Source organism: Cydia strobilella, chromosome 7 (genome assembly GCF_947568885.1).
Source record: "Cydia strobilella chromosome 7, ilCydStro3.1, whole genome shotgun sequence".
NCBI classification, from domain to species: Eukaryota; Metazoa; Arthropoda; class Insecta; order Lepidoptera; family Tortricidae; genus Cydia; species Cydia strobilella.
This window is the reverse complement of record NC_086047.1, coordinates 11,949,505-11,965,125: the sequence shown is the minus strand read 5'-3', so window position 1 is coordinate 11,965,125 and position 15,621 is coordinate 11,949,505. Positions and strand designations below refer to the sequence as shown.

The 15,621-nt window shown below is 41.0% G+C and overlaps 1 protein-coding gene across 15 annotated transcripts; it reads left to right on the top strand.

Annotated features, from left to right (window-relative positions):
• The first annotated feature begins 4,832 nt into the window (after window positions 1–4,832).
• Window positions 4,833–10,913, top strand: LOC134743162 (uncharacterized). Of its 15 annotated transcripts, none has more exons than XM_063676521.1 (4): window positions 4,833–5,900; window positions 6,389–6,508; window positions 9,967–10,037; window positions 10,476–10,913. In XM_063676521.1, exons 1-4 carry the CDS (start codon window positions 5,862–5,864, stop codon window positions 10,753–10,755), a joined length of 510 nt encoding a protein of 169 aa, XP_063532591.1. In that variant the 5' UTR covers window positions 4,833–5,861; the 3' UTR covers window positions 10,756–10,913. The 15 variants fall into 15 exon arrangements, 14 of the variants coding, with proteins under 14 accessions (XP_063532591.1, XP_063532584.1, XP_063532579.1 ...); XM_063676523.1 differs by lacking the exon at window positions 4,833–5,900 and adding an exon at window positions 5,912–6,221 and having other exon boundaries at window positions 6,389–8,287; XM_063676514.1 differs by lacking the exons at window positions 9,967–10,037; window positions 10,476–10,913 and adding an exon at window positions 8,121–9,798 and having other exon boundaries at window positions 4,900–5,900.
• The last annotated feature ends 4,708 nt before the right edge of the window (window positions 10,914–15,621 follow it).

Sequence of the window (15,621 nt, the reverse complement as noted above, 5' to 3'; positions counted from 1 at the left end):
TACGTTTGCCATTTTAAGTATTGTTTTGCGCTCCAATATTACGGAATATGATGCCAGGTTATATGGTGACATTGAAAGTCTGGCAGAGACTGTGCTGTTTGTTTCGTGACGAGGGATCTTTATCCCCTGCTGTTACAAAGTCTAATGCTGTTGTGGCGTTCATAAACATATTGGAATCATTATTAAATCATTATTTACTTACTGCTTCTAATTTTACTTATAATGAATACCAATGTAGGTTTGAGGGTGAGGGTTTACTTCAGAAATAACTGATAAAAATTTAGGTTTTTAACAACAATCCTGGAATGTATCTATAATAATTTTTAGCTGCAATTAAACAACCAATAAAAACAGATACGTATGTATGCACAAACACGACGATGACGTCAATAAAATAAAGCTTATTTTTAAGGTTGATATTATTCTATGCTAAATACGCTGTAATTATTAATAAAGCATAAACTAATTTTATTGAAACTACAGCGTCATACTTACTGCACGGTGTGGGAAAGAAAAATGTTTTGCGATCAAATGTACTTAGTGTATGTAAGTAAGAATACGCGAAAAGCCAACATTTCTCTATAATCAGTATCACCCCACGGTTCAACATACATTTTCAAGGCCAAGTCATGTATAAGGTCAACGTCAGATTGCTTACCTACTCGTGCAGAACGTGCTACTCGCATTACTCACTACTCACTATATACTCGTATGTCGCAAATCTCGCATACACCTAACAAAATACAAATTGTTAACATATTTAAACACTAGCTGTGCCCGCGGCTCTGCCCGCGTGGAATTCGGTCTGTGTCAGTAAGCGGCTAATTCACCCCTAATTTCTCTCCCTCCCCCCTGGAGGCGGAACTTGAAGTACAGTTGACAGATGCATACGCTAGAGTCCAGATAAAATATTTTACAATTAGGTACCGCTAAATAAAACTACACTCCATTATCAATTTGATCTCCATACAAACTTTCAACCTCTATTTCACCTCCTTAGGGGATGAATTTTCAAAAACGCTGAAATAAGTTTTTTTTGTATTTCAATAATATATCTTTTTACGAAGTTTCAAATTGCTAGCTTAAAATAAATTTTGAACCCCATACAAACTTTCATCCCCTTTTTAACCCCCTTAGGGGTGAAATTTCTCAAATTTTTATAGCCTATAACCTGGCCGTGGATTTTTTCGACAGATTAGTAAAGTTTGCATCAAAATCCGTTCAGCCGTTTTCATTTGATGCGCGGTCAAATAAACAGACAAACAGATAAACGGATAAACAGACAAAAATTCTAAAAACTGTTAGAACGTGTTCGATTATCGATTCTAAGTATCCCCAGTATTTTAATATCTTCCATGTACAGACTTTCGTCCCTCTTCCGCTTTATTATATGTATAGATGTATAGATAGATATAGATAGATAATGTTGTAGGCGGGCTATCACAGACCTTAAAAATTAAAAATTAGGGATGTACCGACTATCCGGCCACATTTATAGTCGGCGATTAGTCGGCGACTAGTCGGCCAAAATGGCCGATTAGTCGGCCTTTTATTAGTTACAGAAAAATAGGACATAAACTAAATAAACAGCAAATACATTTGATAAAATTTCCATTTTATTCAATGAAATTAATTATACTTTATACCTGTTAATGGTGCATACGAATATTGTTATTCATATTATTATATTAAATTCATGTGTAGGGAGTAAATAGATAGATTTATTTGTTTCTTAAAGAAAAAGACACAGTATACAAAGAGATCCATTCATTATTATGTAGTTGGTTGCAATTACAAACGTTTTATTACAGTGCCTATGTAATTTTTATTATTTGAGGCGCGCGGGTCTCTTAAGGAAAGTCTATTTTGCTCAAAATGCTCAAATGGCAATTGGCTTATTTATGCATAAAGCTTGTATTTGAAGGAAATATTTTATATTCGAATATTTGATGCCGTAATATCTTGTGGCATATGCATTTCCTTGGTTAAATTGTCATTTAATTGCTTAAAATGTGAAATAAATGTATTAAAATTACGCGCAAAAAGCTAAAACGACGAAAGGAACAAGAAAATTGTTTTACAAATGCATCCTAACTTAGACATAGCTGCTGCAGTGACCATCTGAATGTAAACTTTAAAGAGAAATAATGATTTATGAATTTGGCCGACTAGCCGACTAGTCGGCCGACTAATCGGCCATCGGAGCGCCGATTAGTCGGCTTGTCGGCTAGTCGGCCAAATCAATAGTCGGTACATCACTATTAAAAATATTAAAAATGCATAACGCCGGAAGATCAGCGCTGACTTTCGGGTTAGTATTATCAAAGATAGATATAACTCCGTAATAGATGGATACAGTCTAAGGAAAAAACGTGCCTCGAAAATCAAGAAAATTTGATTCTCGTTCAGAGGGCGCTACTAGTTTTGGTCTACAGTCGTATAGATGGCGTTGACGGTTTCGTTTGTTATTTAACAATTTTAACGCATATCAGTGAAAGAACATGGGTCAAAATCATAAAAATAATTAATGCAAATAAAAAAAATCATTTATCTATATTTAAATACATTCTATCGTATTTTTATAAATCTTCATTTTTAGTTTTAAAGTGTGTCGACAGATGGCAGTGAATTTACTGGGATTACAAAATTTACTATGACAGTACCGCTCTAGTATAAGTTACTCTATGGTATTATGCTGAGGCGAGACCATTTCGTGGTAAACTTTAACTTACCTATTTTATGAATGTTTGTAGTTTTAGTTATACTTTTGTATGTCATTTTTGTTTTAAGTTTATCACTAATGAAACATTTGATTCTGATTCTGATTCATACCAAACAGGTCAAGGCGATAATAAGTAAGTAAACTGAATTCTTTGTGACAGGCTTATTGTCATTCAAATTGTAGTAATTAAGTACCTACTTAAATAATTTGTTTAATATCTGCAGGAACTGTAGGTCTAGGTAGGTATAACTACAAAATAGTTGACGGACAAAGTCATTGAACCGCTTTTTCATGAAAACGTTACGCAATTGTTCTTAAATAACATAAATTAAGGGTTTTTGTTAGAATTTTACATCCAGATTATATCTATCATGTTATATTAGTATGTGTGTGTTTTAGTGTCTGGTTTTATTTATTTATTTTATTTCATAAGTAGTATATTATATAGAGTCTGACCAGTAATATATGATCACGCCGATCACGCGCTGAACAATTTTTTTAATTTTTTCATACTATAATGAACTGTCACCATATGAATGAGAATGACAGGGCCGTCTTGACAATGATCTAGTATACTGGTCAAGCTTTGTATGTACACGGTGTTTTTATAAAATTCCGTTAACTTCGGGGTATGGCAAGTACATCTAAATGGCATAGTTATTTTCCTAAATTTGTATTTTTTTATTTTTCTTAAATAATAAATAAATACTGCATAAAGCGTTTTTGTAACACGGGCTTTATTTTTATTTCAACCAAACAATTGAAAACTATGAATCTATGACATATCTGTCTGGGTGTGTCTGGGAGATAGCTGGCAACCCCGGCCAGATAAACATTTCAAAGAGATAGCTCGCTAAATTTTTATTATAAATAAGTGATAAAAGCTTACGAATATTGTGGTGAAGTGAACAACAGTGATGTAAGTCGCCCCGCGGCCGAAAACACATCGAATTCAACTACGGTGCACGACATTTCAACGTTTTAGACCACGGTAAAGTACACAGAAAACCGTTTATAGTTTAAAACACAAAATTTCGCTAAACATAACGGGATAACACAGTGACGTACACAGCTGTTTGAGAAAACTGACCACAGACTAATAAGACTAATGTCACTGATAGACTAGCGGTTGACACATGTCCTCGGGTGCCAACATCATAAAGTGCGTATTGTCAACTGAAGGGTGCGTTCGGAAACCACAGTGAGTTATCTTATTATAACAACATAAACATACTTAACTGTCTCATCAAATATGGCTTTGTGTGCTGGTTGTAAATTGGAGGCCGATGATGGCAGATACATGAAATGCAGTAGATGCGATCAATCGTATGATTTACTGTGTGCCGGATTGGCTTTGGATAGGTACACAACTTTGTCGAATGAGGACCTCAATTGCTGGATTTGTATGGATTGCCGAAGTACAGCACCCAAAACTGACAACACAAATACACCTGTGCGTCTCTTTCCTAGCTTAAGAAACTTGGGTAATGACGGTTCAATTGCTCAAATAGTTGATACCTCGGTTTTGGACTTGAATGGTTTTGAAAATGTCACCGTAGGACGAGGACAGTACAAGTCACAGAACTCACAGAATATTCATCGAGTGGACGAGTTGCCTAAGTGTGCATGCGGAGGTGCGACGCTGAGAACTATTATTAGGGAAGAGCTTAAAGCTCTCTTTACTGACGGCGACCCTTCGTGGCTCTTGGATACCGTCATGCCCAAGACGAACAAGCTTACACAATTAATGAATGAGGTTCTAAACGCCCAGGCTGCATTATTAGCTAGAATAAATGAGGTCACCGCCCTACCGTCATCTGTAACACCGTCTAGCATATGTAAGAAAACGCAGCCGGCAAATATTTCTGCAAATTTACCACCCAAACCAGTAACATCTAAATTGAACTTGCCTATCCCTGTGTTAAGACCTATCTTAACAAGTAGCAGATAAGTAGGTATTAGCATACCTAAGTACCTACTTACCTAATCTAGACAGATTAAGTCTCTCAATCGTCCTATGATATGTAAAGGTGACATCTACCGAAACTATTGTGTACTAGTTTAAGTGCTCAATAAGCTGTTAGCTATGTCAATGTATGTAATAGTTCCTAACCAATCCGTAGTGTCATAGTGTGGCGCTGTACTTTACTATATAAGCTTCTACATGTATGTAGATAAGCCCACTTTTTCTAACCAGCCTTCTGTAAAACATTAAATTAAGATATCAGATTCTCTGCTTTCATTTGGTCGCCATTACCTCCAACGCTGAACATAATGGTGACCCCTAGTTTAAATCGCGGTTAATCTCAGTACTTTAAAGCGAATCGCTAGTAAATTTAGTAAAATTTGCGAGCCGGTACGTCGAGGAATCGCCGCGTATCCTGATTTAGGCCGGGAGAGCAACGTTACCACGTAGGCAGCAACCGCGTGGGGCTCCGCCGACCTGAAGAAGCTGAAGAGGTGACTAGGAGGCGACCACACCACTCGATCGAGCGGCCTGAGCCAACGCGACAGGCGCCGACCGAGCCACCAAAGCGGGACCACGTGCGTGGCACCGCAGCCGCAGCAGGGAACGGCTACCGCAAGTACCAAAGGGACCACGTGGGTGGTACCACACCAGAGGCAGAAGGAGCGCCCAAGCGAGGGCAATCACCAAGCTACGCCACGCGCACGAGCATCAATCGAGAAGGCAAGTGAGCTGGCATTCCCTAACCTATCTACCAAATCTCCCTACCAAATTTAATTGTAATCGATTTATTTCCTACAAATTGTAAATTGTAATCGTTCTTAATCATGTTAGAAACTTCCAAAAGCACTCTAGAAGAGTTAGAAATTAGGCAGTTAAAAAATAGACGAGGTGTCTGTAAGCGAAAATTAACTGTATTTAATAAATTTATAGAAAGAATCGACTCAAGTGCATTGACGGCCGAAATAATTGTAGACATAAGCTTAAGACTAGAACAATTACCAAAGTTATACAATGATTTCTCTGAGATACAGGACCGGATCGAGACACTGTGCAGCGACGAAGGGGACATCGAAGCCCACGAGGCCGAGCGTATGTCATTTGAGGACACATTTTACCGACTTAGCGCTAAGGGCAAGCTGCTGGCGAAGGTAGATACCGATTCAACACCAAATGACCATAGTCCGCAAGCCCCGCCGCAGCAACCCCTCGGTGAGTCGATAAAATATCCCGAAATTAGCCTCCCTAGCTTCGACGGAGACCTAACACAGTGGCTGCAATTTCGAGACACATTTGATGCCCTAGTCAACCAAGCTAGCTTAGCACCGATCGTAAAATATAAGTACCTACGCAGTTGTTTACAAGACGGCGCACTTGAGGTAATTAGTTCGCTCGATTTCTCCGAGGACGCGTACATGCTCGCGTGGCAGATGCTTTGTGAACGTTATAATAATCCTAAACGTTTAGTCACCAACCACATGCGAGCCTTGTTCGACGTGGAACCGGTACCGTCAACTCCTTCGGGTCTAAGAGGTCTGTGCGATAATATTTCCAAACATTTGAGATCTTTGCGCTCATTAAATGTACCTACCGAAAATTGGGATCTCGCAATTATTCACATGTTAGTTAAAAAGTTAGACAGTCGATTGCAATCAAAGTGGGAAAACAGTGTTGATTTGAGAAAATTGCCTTCGTTGCAGGATTTCAAAACCTTCCTAAAGAACCGAGCTGACCGGCTGGAAGCGACCAGCCCAGCAGTACCATCGGACGCACCCAGCACTTCCAAGAAGGCCATGGTAACCACGTCCGAACCTATCAAGGTAACCTCCAAACAGTTTAAATGTAACCAGTGTCCGTATTGTTCGAGTACGCATTATATTAATCAGTGTCCAAAGTTTAGTGCATTAAACGTTATCGCGCGCATCCGAGCCGTGAATAAATTACGATTATGCTTTAATTGTTTGTCCGGAACGCATGTCTTAACAAACTGCAGGGCCAGTACATGTCGAGTATGTAAGGGCAAGCATCATACGTTACTACACAAACCAAATACCAACACTCATGTAGGTAGTAACCCCGTACCAACGCGATTACCAATATCAACGTTAATCGACGAACAACCGAGTTCTAGTCAAATCGAGACTACCTTGTCGAATAACACTTTAATCGAAAAACAAATAAACAATGCGCGAAATAGGTCAGTTTTCCTTACAACAGCCCAAGTGCTCGTTAGGGATAAGCATAACAATGTGCATAAAATGAAGGCATTTTTAGACAATGGCTCGCAAGAAAATTTCATTACCGAAAACGCGGCCAAAAAGTTACAATTAAACAAGGAACAACTTGCCTTAAATGTCATAGGTTTCAATGAAAAAGTGTCTAGCCTTTTAGAATCGTGTGACGTAACATTGCATTCCTTAGACGGAACCTTTACAACGAATTTGTCCTGTTTTATTACGCCTATAATTTGTACTACCAACATTTTAATACCAAACGTGCAACGTTGGCACATTCCGTCGCGTTATAAATTAGCTGATGACGAGTTTAACTTAGCTCAAGATGTAGATTTGCTTATCGGTGGGGAGATATTCTTTGATTTACTTCTTACCGGTAAATACAAGCTCGGGCCCGGATTACCGGTTCTGAGACGCTCGCGATTAGGATGGATAGTCACGGGTTCCGTACAAAAAAAAACCGAGTCTGCCATTCAATGTAAAGTTACAGTAGAAACTCAATTAAAAAAGTTTTGGGAAATAGAGGAGGGTTCCGCACCAAATTTACCCTATGATGAAAAACAATGTGAGGATATATTTCTGAAAACTCACACTCACAACTCTGAGGGTAATTTCGAAATAGAACTTCCATTAAAGCAGCCACCTACCAAGTTAGGTCAATCTAGGCACATAGCATATCGGAGGTTCAAAACATTAGAATCCAAGTTCGAGCGGAACCCCGAATTTAAAGATAAATATGTGAATTTCATGCGCGAGTTCGAACAAGCTGGCCATATGATTCAATTACAAGATAATTATGATGGCCCATGTAATTTTCTACCCCACCAAGCTGTTTTTCGCGACTCCCCCTCAACCCCTATTCGAATTGTTTTCGACTGCTCATGCAGAACTGATAACGGCATTTCTTTGAATGATATCCAATACAAAGGCTCAATAATACAGGACGAACTCATAAATATACTTCTACGATTCCGAAAATACCAATATGTTATTAACGCTGACATACAAAAAATGTACAGATGTATTTATGTTAAACCAAATCAACAATACCTACAATGCATATTTTGGCGGGAAAATACTCACCAACGACTCCAAATTTATATGCTGACCACATTAAGTTTCGGCTTAAAGTCAGCACCACATATTGCAACCAGATGTTTGTTACAATTGTCAAACGAAAACCAACACACATTTCCAGCAGCTGCAGAGGCCATAGCGAACCAGTTCTACATGGACGATTTTATCGCCGGCGGCGACGACGAGAATCAGGTAGCTGAAACTGCATCACAGGTGAACGAGATCCTGCGGGGAGCCAACTTCACGCTGCGGAAATGGAAGTCCAATTCCGAAGTCATCATAAAACGGGTGAGCGAAACACACACACACCAAAACACACACACAACCGAATTTGGAGATAAAACACATAAGGTCCTGGGTTTAGCGTGGTCTAGTGACTCAGATGAGCTTATGTATACCATTAAAGAAAACCAAATTTCACACCCAATCACCAAAAGAAAGGTACTAGGGGTAATTTCGTCCATTTTCGACCCCCTAGGCTTGACGGGACCAGTAATTGTAGTAGCCAAAATATTTATTCAAAAATTATTTAAGGCTCAATTAGATTGGGATACCGAATTAACACAAGACTTGATCCAAGAATGGAACACATTCTATCGAGACTTGTTTTTATTAAACCAATTGAAAATTTCGAGATGTACAGTCATACCCAATTATGTAACGATACAAATTCATGGGTTCTGTGACAGTAGTATTAAAGCCTATGGCGCTGCCATCTATATACGATCAAGCGATAGAGTAGGAAACGTACAAGTTCACCTACTTTACTCAAAATCAAAAATAAGTCCAATACAACCCCAAACTATTCCAAATTTGGAACTTTGTTCCAGTTTACTGCTCGCGACACATGTCGACAAAATAAAACGAGCATTAAAATGTGACGTTTCCGGAATCAACCTGTGGTCAGATTCAAAAATAACATTATGTTGGATAAAAAATAGTAACCCTAAATTAACTTGTTTTGTTAGTAACAGAGTCACAAAAGTATTATCACTTACAAACAAGCACGAGTGGTCATGGGTCCGCTCGGAGGATAACCCCGCCGACCTTTTGTCCCGAGGGGTAGCACCAGGCAAGCTGGAAACCAACCAGTTATGGTGGTCTGGGCCGGCGTGGTTGACCCAAAGTCCGGACACATGGCCGACCCACGATTCTGAGTCACTAAATCATGCACCCGAGGCCGAGAGCGACGTAAACATAACTCTCACCTTGGCTATTAGCACAGAATCTAACGACACGATACAATATCTTTTCCACAGGTGGTCAAGCGATAAAACACTTATTCATGTATTAGCATACATACTTCGATTTATATATAATACAAAAAATAAAACTCGAACAATTAATCCAAATAATAAATTATCAGGACCATTGTCCGTAGAAGAATTAAAAAAATCGGATCACGCATTAATTAGACATGCACAAATGGAATCATTCCCACACGAATATAAATTATTGCAAAACAATAAACCGGTTCTTAACAAATCAAAAATATTATCTTTACACCCATTCATGAAGGACGGACTCGTTCGCGTAGGCGGACGAATCGGTCTTTCGCATTATGCATATGAAAAAAAAACATCCTTTAATATTAAGTCACGAGCACGCGCTTACCAAACTACTGATGGCAAACGCACATATACGTACTCTGCACGCTGGCCCTCAGTTATTACTTTCAACTATTCGCGAGCGCATCTGGCCAACAAAAGGTAGGATGTTAGCCTCGAAAATTGTAAATAAATGCGTTCCGTGTTTTAGAGCAAATCCAAAGACTACTAACCCTATAATGGGAAACTTACCCCCCTCAAGGGTAAATCCTTCCCCCCCCTTTGCTATCACGGGTATCGATTATGGAGGACCTTATAACATTAGAGATAGGACAGGGCGTGGTTACAAGGTCTCTAAGTGCTATATAGCAGTGTTTATTTGTTTTGCAACAAAGGCAATTCATCTCGAATTAATTACAGGGCTCGAGTCAGCCAATTTCCTGGCGGCGCTGCGACGATTCATCGCCAGGAGAGGTAAACCGAAGGAGTTGGTGAGTGACAATTCAACAACCTTTCATGGGGCTAGTAACGAGCTAAAAGATTTACAAAAATACCTACAGGACAGCTCGAGCGAGCTAGTATCTCATTGCGCAGACGAGGGCATAAAATGGAGTTTTATTCCTGTCTATACACCTCATATGGGGTCCCTATGGGAATCTAGTATAAAACTTACCAAATATCATTTAAAAAGAGTGTTAGGGTTATCTTTGTTAACTTACGAACAATTTGTATCAATCCTATATCAGGTAGAATCTATGGTAAATTCTAGGCCACTATGTCCCTTACCTAGTTCAAATCCTGACTATCCTGTCCTTACGCCAGCTCACTTTTTAATTGGAAAAGCACCAAATTCACTTCCGGACGAAGATTATAACCATGTACCAAAGAACCGATTAACTCACTATCAACTTTTGCAACAAATCACGCAGGACTTCTGGCGGCGCTGGTCACGTGACTACATCGGAACGCTGCAGGAACGCACGAAGTGGAGGAGCGCGCGCGGCCCAAGCCTCGCAGTCGACACCGTCGTCCTGGTACGAGACGAGCGTCTGCCGCCCTGCCGGTGGAGGCTGGGCAAGATCGTCGCGACGCAGCCGGGCCGGGATGGCGTCACCAGGGTGGCCGTCATCCGAACCGCCAGAGGGGACATCCAACGCGCGTTCAATAACATTTGTCCATTACCTACTTCGGGTGAAGTCATATAAGTAGTAAATACCTACCAACAGTACCAACCTAATGTAAAGTTCAAATAATTATAACTAAGTGTCAAATAAGTATAATTAAGTACCTAAATTACCTTACTTACCTAGTACCTATGTACATAATTAGAATACCTACTCCCTATTTAAAATAAAAATCATTTCCTATTGTTGTTTCATTTATAAGAATGGGCACAGATCTAATTAAAATTTAAGTAATTACCTAACTATAACTCGTAACAAAGAACTCTGCCCATCCTTACTGATAGGTAAAATGTATAAAGCCTATTCTTTGAAATACCTAATGTTACTCATAAAACATTAACTATTTCAAGGGGTGGCAAAATGTTAAGACCTATCTTAACAAGTAGCAGATAAGTAGGTATTAGCATACCTAAGTACCTACTTACCTAATCTAGACAGATTAAGTCTCTCAATCGTCCTATGATATGTAAAGGTGACATCTACCGAAACTATTGTGTACTAGTTTAAGTGCTCAATAAGCTGTTAGCTATGTCAATGTATGTAATAGTTCCTAACCAATCCGTAGTGTCATAGTGTGGCGCTGTACTTTACTATATAAGCTTCTACATGTATGTAGATAAGCCCACTTTTTCTAACCAGCCTTCTGTAAAACATTAAATTAAGATATCAGATTCTCTGCTTTCATTTGGTCGCCATTACCTCCAACGCTGAACACCCTGGCAGCTCCGTTGGTAGAGTAAACTCCCCTAACAAACTGACTGCGCCTAGCCCTAAACAACAACAACTCATTCCAGACAGTGCTCCCTCAGTTAATTCAGAACCTGCAACCGAGACACAGGAGAGTAGGAAAGTAAACCTTGTAAACGGTGATGCAGGTGAAAATGATAGTTTTGGCAATACCTTCACTATAGCAGATGACTCAGTCTGGGAAAATGTGCGGTACAGGAGAGGGCGGATGTCTAACACACCCTCCGATGGAGTTCGTAGTGGTACTGAAGGAGTGTCCGCGGGTGACAACCATGCTGGCAGCGACAGGCGTGGTAGCAGTGCTAACGGACGCATAGTGGGCCGAGCAGGCGCCGAAGGTGGCGTATGCCGTGGCACGGCTCCGCCCGGCACAACTTCCTTATCTGCCGCGGAGCGTCTGCAACAACTGCATCTGTGCTACGTCGAGCAGGGAACTACGGTGGAACAAGTGCGGGAGCATCTGAACACTATCTGTGAAAGTGATGTGTGTACGGTTGAATCCCTTAAGTCCCGTGGGAACTATTCGTCATTTAAACTTGGAGTGCCCACAAAGTTCTCTGAGCTTGTGCTGTCAGCTAATAACTGGGCCGAAGGAATATGTGTTAAGTGTTGGCGACAGAACTTTCGTTCGGGCCGGGGGAAAACCCGCGTCAGCGGCCCGCCCCCGGCATAAAAAACTTTTGTTTTATTACCAAAATGTTCGGGGATTGCGATCCAAGACTGGCATGTTTATTCAAAATGTTACCATCAGTAAGTTTGACATCATTGGCCTTACTGAAACCTTCCTGACAAGCTCCGTGCGCGAAGGTGAGCTCTTCCCCAGTGGGTGGCGCGTGGCGCGCCGAGACCGCGCGGGCGACGCTGGCTGGGGCGGGGTGCTGCTGGCCGCACGCGAGCGCTACTCAATGCGTGTCCTTGATGACATCGATGGCCTTACCGTAGATATGGAGTTTTTATTTGCAATAATTACTTATAAGGATTTGAAATTTTTGTGTTGTGTCGTATACCTACCTCCAAGCTATAATACTGAGCAGTATACGAATGTCTTGACATGTATTGAGAATGCTGTATGTGCTTATCCTGACTTATGTTTCATCTTGTTTGGCGATTTTAATCTCAATTCATGTTCATCTAATGTAAAAAGTGACTTTGATATTTTTTGTGACTTTTGTAAATTGACTCAGTATAATAATGTTTTTAACGACCACGGGGGCATGTTAGATCTCGTGCTGAGTGATTTAGATGGGAAACTGCTGTCGGTATATACTTGTTCTGATGAAATGCTAGTACCGATGGACGCGTACCACCCGCCCCTTGCGATTTTGGTGACATTTCCATGCGGCCTGCCTCCGCCGTCCGTGCCGCCGCGCCCGCGCGCCGCTTCCTGCCCGGACTGGAACTGGCGAAAGGCCGACTACGAAATGCTTTATTCGGCCCTGGCGGCTATTGAGTGGACCGATCTCCTAGCAGCTACTGATGTTGACTGTGCTACTGAAATCCTGTATGCCAAACTTTACTCGTGCATTAATCAATTTGTTCCTTTAAAAAACCGCTCTCATAACCTATCTAAATACGTATACCCAAAATGGTTCACAGGGGAGATTATACGTAATATTAAAACTAAATACTTTCACTTGAAACGCTTCAGGCAGGAGGGCAAAGACTTCAACAGACATATGTTCAAATATTATAGATCGCAAGTGAAATATTTAATTGACGACGCATATAAACTTTACATTCAAAATCTGCAATGTAGTATTGTTAATTGTCCGGAAAAGTTCTGGGATTATGTTAAAGACAAAAAAAGGGAACGACAGCACAGTGATCAATCGTTCTATATCGATGGAAATGTAGTAAGTGGTCAGGGCGCTGCAGATGCCTTCGCTAATTATTTCAGCTCAGTGTTTCAGCAGGATAGGCCGATCCTGGACGCGGCGGCCGCGGCGCGAGAGGCATACATTTCTGGTGACTCAAGGTCAGTTTCCATTCCCTTTGTCTCTGAGTCTGATTTTAGAGCGGCTATTCGCAAACTAAAACCTCGCTCATCTGGTGGGCCGGATGGTATCCCAGTGTTCCTGGCCAAAGATTGTGCTGATACCTTGATTGCTCCTCTGTTGCACATATATAACCTCTCACTCAAATACTCCGCCTATCCAAATCGCTGGAAAACTTCTAGGGTGACACCGGTTCCTAAGGATGGTAACAATACAGATATTACCTCCTTTAGGCCTATAGCTGTTCTTCCTGTGTTTGGGAAAGTATTTGAAATCATACTTAACCGCCATCTAAGTCTGCAGGTGGCTGATCGCTTGCAACCCAGTCAGCACGGCTTCCGTAAGTCGCGATCTACAGTCACGAATCTCGTTGCCCTCGCTGACTATGTCTGCAAAGAGATGGATGAGGGGTACCAGGTCGATGCTGCGTATTTCGACTTCAAAAAGGCATTCGACCTGGTCGACAACGACATATTGCTGAGGAAGCTAGCGCTAGCGGGCTTCACACCAAAGCTATTAGATTTCTTTGCTAATTACATGTGTGGCAGGCAGCAGTACGTCAGGGTGGGCGGCTTCGAGTCTAGTGACTACTGTACGCTGTCTGGTGTGAGTCAGGGCAGTACCTTGGGGCCCACTCTTTTTCTCCTCATGATAAACGACTTGCCCGACACAATCAGTGCTGCTAAGTGTCTTCTTTTCGCCGATGACCTGAAGCTGTTCCTAGGTATTCGTAGTATTAGCGACAGTGCATCGATGCAAGCTGATATTGATGCTGCTGCCAGGTGGAGTGAGAGAAATCGACTTCCCTTTAACGTGAAAAAGTGTAAGGCGATAACTTTCTCGCGTAAGCGTTCTGATCTCCAAACTGGGTACAGCTTGGCGGGTTCCTCGTTGGAGAAAGTTAGTGAAATCCGAGACCTAGGTTTAATATTAGACAAAAAATTCGACTTCCATTCGCATATCACTCGTATTAGCAAGCAGGCCAGTAAAACCTTAGGATTTGTAATGAGAATATCCAAGCAGTTTCACGTTGGAGTGGCTAAGATTCTCTTTAACGCGTACGTGCGCAGCAAGTTGGAGTATGGTGCGGTTGTCTGGGATCCGTATGAGGCGAAGTATTCCCTAATGCTTGAAAAAATACAACGAAAATTTGCACGCTGGTTGTATAAAAAAGCCTACGGATATTACCCGTACCTCTACCCTTCCATCTTTGTCTCGGGGATGGTTGGGCTAGACACGCTCGAATTAAGGCGGAAGTTGTTGCTCCTGGTGCACTATCTCTCAATCGTTCATCACCAAGTTGATAGCCCAGAGGTGTTAGGGAGGATAGGGTTGTTAGTGCCTAGGAGGGTACCGCGGGATGTAGACGGGGCGGTCGCACCGCGTCGCCGGCCGTGTGTGTTGCTGCGGCCGGCCGCTCGCACGTGTTACGCGAGGCACGCACCTACCACGCGTGCTTTATCATTGCTCCATTTAATGCTCACTCAGTATGTAGACGCTGACATGTTCGCCGATCGTTTAGCACATTTGTGCAGAACTGCTAGGCAATTTTTGAATTTTTATAATTTTAATTGACTGTCATGACATTTTATTTTATATGTTGTATATTTTATTGACATTGTTTAATATTATACCCGATTTTTTTTTGTTTCCTAGCGTGTAAGTAAATTTGAAATTAGAATTTGTTTTGACATTTTTATGCGCATGTTTTTATAAGTATTAATGTTGAGGTTAGTTTTAATTAGTTTCCATGTTCCTACTCATATCTGTACTCCTAGCATGTAAGTGAATTGGTTTTAAACTGTAAACTTACATTGTTTCCAATAAATAATAATAAAAAAAAATATCAATGTCATTTCGAACATCGATGGTCCGAGAATAATACCTACTTGCGTTTAGCAGCAAATGTATGAACTCGAACTAAACACTAACACTAATTGTTTGCGCCACATATAAAACTATTATTATTAAGTATATTCTGACCTCCTTGTCGGGGCTTCAACACGGCAAGGAGGAAAAAAGAAGAGTGACACATAACACATATCAATGAAAATTATTCTAATAAAAACGAGTGCATGCAAGAATATAAAAGGAAAGAAAACCAAAGGGGATCCCCAAGTGCCGCCGTGCCGTTCCGTGGACGCTCCACA

What these genes read in the sequence shown, in the direction of transcription:
- LOC134743162 (XM_063676509.1), top strand. Translation starts at nt 5,862, where the DNA reads ATGACCATAGTCCGCAAGCCCCGCCGCAGCAACCCCTCG. An exon ending in CCCGCCGCAGCAACCCCTCG is followed by an intron (nt 5,901 to 6,388) that starts GTGAGTCGATAA and finishes CCTTCGTTGCAG; the next exon opens with GATTTCAAAACCTTCCTAAA.